The sequence below is a fragment of the Poecile atricapillus genome, chromosome 29, assembly GCF_030490865.1.
Source record: "Poecile atricapillus isolate bPoeAtr1 chromosome 29, bPoeAtr1.hap1, whole genome shotgun sequence".
Classification (NCBI taxonomy): Eukaryota; Metazoa; Chordata; class Aves; order Passeriformes; family Paridae; genus Poecile; species Poecile atricapillus.
The window spans coordinates 750,161-758,377 of NC_081277.1; the positions used below are offsets into that span (position 1 = coordinate 750,161).

General features: G+C 51.7%; 1 protein-coding gene across 1 annotated transcript; it reads right to left on the reverse strand.

The window, feature by feature from the left end:
* Window positions 1-2,575: 2,575 nt before the first annotated feature.
* TCIM (transcriptional and immune response regulator) lies at window positions 2,576-4,739 on the reverse strand. Its single transcript, XM_058859079.1, has one exon. It carries the CDS (start codon window positions 4,027-4,029, stop codon window positions 3,709-3,711), a length of 321 nt encoding a protein of 106 aa, XP_058715062.1. The 5' UTR covers window positions 4,030-4,739; the 3' UTR covers window positions 2,576-3,708.
* Window positions 4,740-8,217: the final 3,478 nt, after the last annotated feature.

Below are 8,217 nucleotides of genomic sequence, written 5' to 3' on the forward strand. Positions count from 1 at the left end.
GCAGAGCAGAAGCTCAGCCGGGTGGTTAATTTTTAACTTGCCTGTTGCTCCATGGTGTGGAAGGGGAGCTGCCAGGGAGGTGTTGCTGCTGGCTGGAGCAGTCTGTCTCCCCACACACAAACACGGCTGGGTGAGGGCTGACCCAGCTCCGCTTTGGACTCTACTCCTGCCTCATGTGCTGCATTTCACCAGAAGCTGAAGGTCACGGTACTGGATGTTCAGACATCCTCATCTCCTCTGAACATTGTGCTCAGGCTGAGCTGTTGACTTGTTCCAACCCCATCTTTTCATGGGCATTTCTGGGGAGATGGGGATGGGTGTTTGATGAGGGGACAGAGGGTGGGACTTCTGTGTGGTCTGCTGTCACTGACACCCCCTTTGCTCTGGGCTTTCTTTTTCCAGCACCTTGTGAGTTGCTCCCCACCTTCTTCAGTCTGCTAAGCCAGAACTTCTGCCAAAAGTCTTCTCCCTAGTTTCTGTCCCACCTTCCTGTGGTTTCTCCCCAGCCAGCAGTGGTGGTGGGGAGGCACCAGCACACTCCCAGCACGGCTGCTGAGCGAGGCATTCGGCAAGCTGGATAAAATTAGCTGTTCAGATGTTCCTCAGGATGCTGGGACGGGGGACACCCAGTACAGCCAGTTTGACTCATGGAGAAGAATTAATGGAAACGCCTGGCTCCTGGAGGGAGGAAGCTCCTTGAACAGCCTTTTCCTCTGTTTGTTGTGTGGGGATGCTGACAATGGGACTGTGGCTGGCCGGGTGCAGCCAGGCTGGCCTGAGCGCGGCGTGCGCCGGCCACAGGCGCCGAGTCTGCGGCACCGGCACCACCCTGTCCTGCTGCCACTGCGGGTGACAGCTCTGCCCTGTGACAGCACTGCCGGCTGACCTGCCCTTCTCGCACTCTAAATATCCAATAATCACATCACTTCTTAGTAAGTGGCCTTTATTTATCAGGGATACCACTTGGGCTCATAATTTTAATGTAATGAGACAAAAGGGATTATAAAGTCCCTAAGGCAGCAGATGTTATCAGCCATGTTATGCAGATGTTGTGAACAGGACTGACTGGGCAATCCTGGGACATGCCAGCAGCAGCCACTTCAGTGGCTGTTGATTTCAGTCTGCCACAAGCGTGGCTTCTGCCAGATTTGCTTCCTTCATTCAGGGAGGTGCTGTTGACAACTGAGAGCCTGAGCTGCCCAGGTGGCACTGGGGACCTGAGTTTGGTTTTGGGGGCTCAGAGAGTGACAAGGCTCTGCCAAATCCAGCATTGGGGTACCTCACAGTGCACAGGGGGTGCATTGTGGACACCTCAAGGATGCAGGACAGGGGAGCAGGGAGCAAAGCCCCAGCAGCAACCCCAGGGAAGCAGCAGGATGATGAAGAGCTGGTCCCTGCAGGGTGTTCTCAGAGCATCCTTAGCAGCAGGCTGGTCAGGTCCTGGCAGGTAACATGCCCCAGAGGTAGGTGGGCTTAGGGCTCCTTGCCCCACTGGCTTCTGCTGGAGGTGTTTGTCACAGGAGCTGTGTGACATCCCTGGGGCCCAGAGGGGCTGCGTGCCCAGGGCTGGGCTGTGGGCAGGCTCTGAGTGGCCCTGTTCTTTTGGAAACAGCCCATTTGAGGCAGTTTTTGGCGCTGTGTTTGTGGGGATGTGTCACCAGTGCCTGCAGCAGCTGCAGCCAGCGTGGGATGCTGCTCTGGAAGAGGTCAAATGCTGGAAAATTGGCAACTTCCTCTGCAGCAAACCTGCTCTGAGACAGATTTTTCTGAGCAAGAGAGTTCTGAAAAGCCTTTGGAAGCACTTTCAAACAGGTTCATCCCAAACCAGTTTACTCTCTGGTCTTCCTGGGAGGGGAAATCACTGTGCATCCCACTCCAGCTATAAAAATTGTAATTGCCCATTCTATTATGTGACTTAAAAGATTATTTCCAGTCTCCCTGAATTATTGGCAATTTGGAGTTCTTACTGTAGTCAAAAAAACTGTAGCTGGGCTATCACTCTTCCAAACTGCTTTATCTTTGTTGCTCTAAGCGGAGTCATGGGAATGTTTTTATCTAAACCATCAGGTTATTAGAGGACAGACTTATAAATAACCAGTCTTCGCTATTTTTAAGTACTTTCAGCATCGTCTATCATGATAGTACAGCATAATCTGCAGAAAAACAGTCCAATTCTGCTGCCAAAACTTCATAATTTACTTCTGTTTCTTTGGGTGATAAGGAGTCAAGCCCAGGTTCCTTCTCTGCTCTGCAGAAATGTCAGAGGCTGATGAGCCGTGCTCCCCACCCCAGCCCCAAACCATTTTCTACACCTTTCTTTCCTCACTGCAGAAGATGCAGAGGGGAAACTGATATTGGGGTTGATTAACAATAAATTTGGTGAGGCCTTTCTGCCACAGCAAATGTGGGCCAAGCTGAGGCTGCCAAGTGGGGCCATGGGGGAGCCAGGGGCTGCTCCACATCCTGAGAATGGGCTGCCAAAGCCATACCTGGGGCATAAAGGAGAGATGCAGGTAGTCTGCTCCCTTTGTGAAAAAACATCTAACCCCACCACTGCAGGACAACTGAGCATTTCAGACAAGATCATTTATATTTCCTTCATAATTTATTAGTTTTCACATCACTGTATGCAATAAATTATAGTCGAGATAATAATAACATTGTCATAAAATATTGCTGTGAAGTAAATACTCATCTAATAGTGACTGTAACCCACACAGAGAAGAACTGTAGTTATTATATTTAGATTTTTAGAGTTAGTGGTAAGTGAACACAATATTAGGGAACTTCACAGTAAATTCAGGGAAATCTGTCATTATTATTGCTTCTGTGCAAACGACTTTTACTGCACACATAAGGCTTGGGAAGGAAAGGTTCATTTGTGCAGAGTGTCTCTGGATGCGTGCCTGGGCGGCTGAACTTGCTGCACCACGCTTTTGGGTGCATTTCACGATGCAAAGTGACCGTGGGCAGCAGCTGATGGGTGTCCAGAGCAGCTGGGCTCTGCACAGGCTCAGGCTGTGAGGAAACGAGGCTGAGCAGGCAAAGCACCGGCTCCAGTCCGTGAGCACCAAGTCCATCAAGAAGGTCCCGACTCACACCGGGGTGTGTGGGGTCCCCCAGCTCCGTCCCACGGCTGCCCGAGGGCTGCTCTGCCTCCAGCAGGGAGCTGCTGTTCCTGGGAGCCTCTGGCCACCAGACTGCTGCCCACAGTGACGTGCCACAGACACCGATGTGCCACAAGCACCGATGTGCCACGGGCACTGATGTGCCACAGCCATGTCCCACAGCCATATGCCACAGGCACCGATGTGCCACGGCCACCGACGTGCCACGGGCAGCGATGTGCCACAGGCACCGATGTGCCACGGACACTGATGTGCCACAGTCATGTCCCACAGCCATGTCCCACAGGCACCGATGTCCCACAGGCTCCGATGTCCCACAGGCAGCGATGTCCCACGGGCACCGGTGTGCCACAGCCATGTGCCACAGACACCGATGTCCCATGGGCAGCGATGTCCCACAGGCTCCGATGCCGCTGCCACGGCGGTGCCGCTGCCAGCTGCAGTTTGTGGCAGGGCTGGAGCCCTGTGCGTGGCCTGGCAGGACCCCAGGCCCACGGGGCAGCGGAGCACGCTGCGTGTGGCAGGAGGTCACGAACAGTCCCGTAACCAAATGTTCTCCATTTCTGCTCCCTCTGCCAGTTCAGTGAACTTTAATGGAGTATTTCCGAAATGTCAGAAACTGGAGCAGTTTGTCTTTTCTCCTCTGCTTTAGCGCCATTAGTGCTCTCGTTTTCTCCTCCATGTCCTGGTCGGTGGCGAGGATTATCTTGGCTCTTTCCTCCGCCTTCTTGTCCCCGGAGTTTTTGAAGAGTTTCTGCAGGGACGCCTCGTTGATGCTCTCGAAGATGTTGGCTGCGGCTTTCTTGCGCAGGGCCGTGTCGAAGCGGTAGCCGTGGACCGAGGGGCTCACCCGCAGGGAAGTGGACATGGCTGGAGCACTGGAGCTTGGCTTCGCTTTCATCGATGAGGGTCCTGCTCCAGTCGGAGGAATGGGTGCTGTGCTGCCTCCGGGACTGGTTTTTAAAGGCAGGCTGGAGGAAAAGCTGGAGAGCTCCGGTTACAGCGGTGAGATCACGATGATGTCAACACCCAACAGTCACAGGCAAGTTTAACATTTAAGTTGCCAACTTTCCTGTCGTGCGGACCAGATGAAAAGTTCTTTCTGCTTCTGCAGCGGAAATGGCTTTTTTTCCTTTACCCATCACAGGCCAGGCTTCAACCATCGCTGTGGGACCTGAGCCAGCATAGCCCAAACTCCACTCCTGCCCTTGCTGCATGGGAAAAGCACAGCGTGCACCATGTATCATACCATAAACAGGTAAAACTCCAGGTGAGAACTGTTGCAAGGCTAGCAAGAGGCTGGAGTCTCCACTGCAAACACTGCCAGTGTTCTCCTGTGTGGGCAGGAGCTCCTTTCTGCTGCTTCCCAGCAGATGCAACTCATCTTTAGTGCACAGAGCTGCAGTTTCTGACAAGTGCTGTCCCAAAGGCAGGTGATCCATTACATCCTCTGGGGTGACTGCCCTGTGTGTTACACCCTCAGCTGCCCAGCTGCACATGGCAATGGTCTCAGGGGGAGCAAGAGAACTCAGTTCACTGCCCTGCTCCTGCCTGCAGTGTCCTCTTGCTTAAATTTAATGCTCATCAGTGCTGGAAAGAAAACTCACCTCTGCTCCAAAAAGAGTGTGTGCTCTCCACACCACCCTTGGACAATGACAAGCCCATGGGCTGGGAGGACTCTCTCTTAGTCATAAGGGTTAGTTTTGGCTCTTGTGAGGAGCAGGGAGCTGGACTCAGTGACCCTTATGGGTCCCTTCTCACTTGAGATACCCTGCGGACAGGGCTCTGACCCAGCTCCTGCTGGGCTCAGACACCTGTCAAGCCTGGCCCAGAATAGCTGTGGGCTCAAAAGTCACTTAAGGCCAGGAGCCAGAGGTAAGTGTATTTTGGTTAATGTTTTAAAGCAGCCGGATGCTGCAGAGGCTTTGTTTGGAAAACTTGAAGTTTGTTTACTGTTGTTGCTGACCCTGTTAGTCACCCTTGCTGAAAGACTAGGAACAACCTCTGTCCCCATCCCACTTGGACCAGGGGCTTTCCTTTTCACCAGAGAGCTGCAGAAATTGCCTCTGACAACACCGAAGAACAGATCTAAAGAAACATCACCCAGATGCTTTTAATTCCACTTTAAAACTTCAGTTTAGACTGAGGGAGGGGTTATGTCTGAGCCACACACCCCCTCCAGAGGAAGCCAGAGAGGAGGTGAACTCACCTGAAGCCTATGTACAGATGTTTGTGCTGGCTCAGAAGGAGAAGGGGATTAGCTGGGAATTGTTGCTCATCAGGTGAAGTGCAAGCAGGGCAGTGGCTGCCTGGGCCCCAGAGTGACTGGCGAGTCCAGCTCCATCCGGGCTCAGATCAACTTCCAGCTGGCCAGGACTTGCCAGGCTTCTATCCTGAGGAGAGGGAGTGGTCTCATTCCAGTGTCTGGCCACTTTCCTACCTGGGAACTGGGACTCACCCATTGGTGCTGGGCACGTCCTGCAACAGCCCTGAACCCTGCAGTCCTGTATCCTGCCAGGACATGGGCTTCCCCACCGCTGCCAGGACTTTGCTCCTGCATGAGCTCTCTCTGCACATGCCACCACTTCCTGTGCTTCTGGCATTGTGTGAGATACTTGTTATACATTTTTCACAACTTCTTTTGTGTGTCCTGGATGTTCTGTTGTGCTTCAGTGTATAAAAACAGCTTTGCAAAGCCAGACATGCAGCCTCTCACCTTGCCATTGTGCTGCCAAATTGGTGAGACCAATTTGTTAGCTGCAACATTTGCAGGGCTGAAAAATCCACCCTGAAAACAGGACAGGTTTGGTGTGGCTGGATCTCTGCCTGGGAAAGATCTCGTGGTTTATAGACTCTGCTAACATGAAATGTGATGGGGAGCAGAAGGAAGCAGGGCCACGTGTGCTGCCCAACCCTTCCTGCTCAGAGCTGTCCTGAGCACTGGGGGAAAGCTGCCTGAAGCACGTGTCCAGATGAAATGCTGAAAGTGATTTGCTTCACAGGACAGATAACAGAGTGTCAGGGTACTTGTAGCAAAATTCAGTGCCAGAAGATCAGCCAAAATCTTGTGGCTGAAGAAAACAAACCCTTTTCTGTCCCCTGGTAAAAAACAAGAGCTGAGGCAGGTTCACGTGCGCCTTGTTTTCACCACTCCCACTGCACATGGAATCACTCTGCAGGTATTTGCAGAGATGTGGCTGACAGCATAAATTAGCAATATCTGTGGAAGATACAAGCTCAGAAAAGTATCTGCCATGGAAACCGAGACTAAAGCTGATGCTTTAGGAGTAAGACATCAGAAAGCTGCCAAGATCAAGCACGCGTTCCTTGTGAGCTCATCTCACACAGAGCAGTAACAAATGTCTTTGCCCCTTCAAGCTTCCCTGCCCACTTTGTATAAATTTAGTTGTGCTTGGCTCTGACAGAGCGATGAAGCATGTCTTGTATTTTTTTCCAGTAATTTTTGTTTATATGGGTCTTTTAATACTGCTTTCCCAGTAATGCCTAGGAGGAATTATTCATGTGTTGGATTGGAGAGCAACTTCAGAGAAGTGATTTCTATCATCGTTCTCCTGCTATTATTGTGTAATTGCTTTGTGAGACGCAAATGCTCCATTTCACCCGCTAATGGGAGGATTAATTCCCATCCCCAGCATCTGCAGAGAGGCGCAGCCACATCTCTAATTGTGCTCTGCCTCTCCCGGTGTGATGGGCTCAGGATGCGAGGGGTGTGAGGGTTCTGCTGGCAGGAAAGCCCCAGCACTGTCCAGGGAGCTGGAGCTGGCAGCACTGGGGCAGGAGTGGAGGGAGCCTGGGGCTGCCCTGGGTGCTGGGGCAGCTGGGGCCACCAGTGCCTGCACCACAAACTCTTGCAGAGAACTTGCTTTGCCTTATAACCTCCCAAACCACTCCAAAGAAGGTAATCCCGCATGCCTGGCAGTTCCCTGGGGCATGTTTTGCATAGCTTTCCCTCCCCTAGCTGCTGCCAAAGCCTGCTCTGGCTGTGACACCCATCTGGGATCAGAGGATGCAGCAGCCCCATGGAGCATCGGTGCTGCCCAGCCCTTCCCAGCCAGGCAGTCAGGGATATTCAGAAAGTCACACTCAGAATATCCTGAGATACCTGTGAGATATAATAGCTAGCTAAATAGATAGATAGATAGATAGATAGATAGATAGATAGATAGATAGATAGATAGATAGATAGATAGAGATGATCTAGATGGATATAGATATTTGCTTTGTCTTCAGGTCATTCAGTAAAAACCTAAGAATGGGAAATATCCAGGAGCCTCCAGCCATCTCTGCTCTTCCCATCCTTTCCCTGGCTTCCATAATCTGGAACTTCACAGCTGCCACCAGCCTGCAGCTGGGGAACCTCAGCCCTTCTCAGGAGCCAGAAATGGCCCTGTCTGCTGGGAAAGGCTTCCAAGATGGAAAGGTGTCCAAGGTGGAATGCTCTGCAGAGACAGCTGTGGCATGGCTCTAAGGTCAAGGAGGAGCTGCTTCATTGTGTTGCTCTTGGAATCCAAATTCCTGGGAGGTTGTCAGACATCCAGGCTGTGCAAATGGCTGTGCCTGCCCTGGCTCCAGCCTGCCTACAGCCTCTTTCCAGTGGGACTTGTGTGCCTCTGGGACTCCACCTGAAATTTCTGTTTGTTTGGCTGTTGCTTGGGTTTTTCTGTGCTTGTTGTTTCTTTAATAGAACATCTGGGAACACTTGTCCAAATCTCACGGCAGGATGCCGTAGCCTTTGCTCACAAACCCCAAGAGCTTCACTTGGCCATCTCTGTTCCTTGTGACTCCTCCTGTGGTCAGGACAGGGCAGGTACTTGTCCCCACTTCAGAGGTACAGGAAGGAGCGGATATTTGTCCCCAGGTCAGTGGTTCAGGATAAGGAGGGTATTTTAAGGGCATTTCTGTTGCAGTTCTGTTGCTGGGAAGCACAGATATGTCTCAGACAATCCTCACACAGCTCCCTGCCTGAAAACAGGAAAAACATACTGGTTTTCAGACAACAGAAGGCATGAATGCACAATTAAGCCAGTTAAATTCCATCAGAAAATATTTTAATAGGGGGAAAAATAAG

Bases quoted from the DNA above. Each gene is read 5' to 3' on its own strand.
- TCIM (XM_058859079.1), bottom strand. From the start codon at position 4,029: ATGAAAGCGAAGCCAAGCTCCAGTGCTCCAGCCATGTCCACTTCCCTG.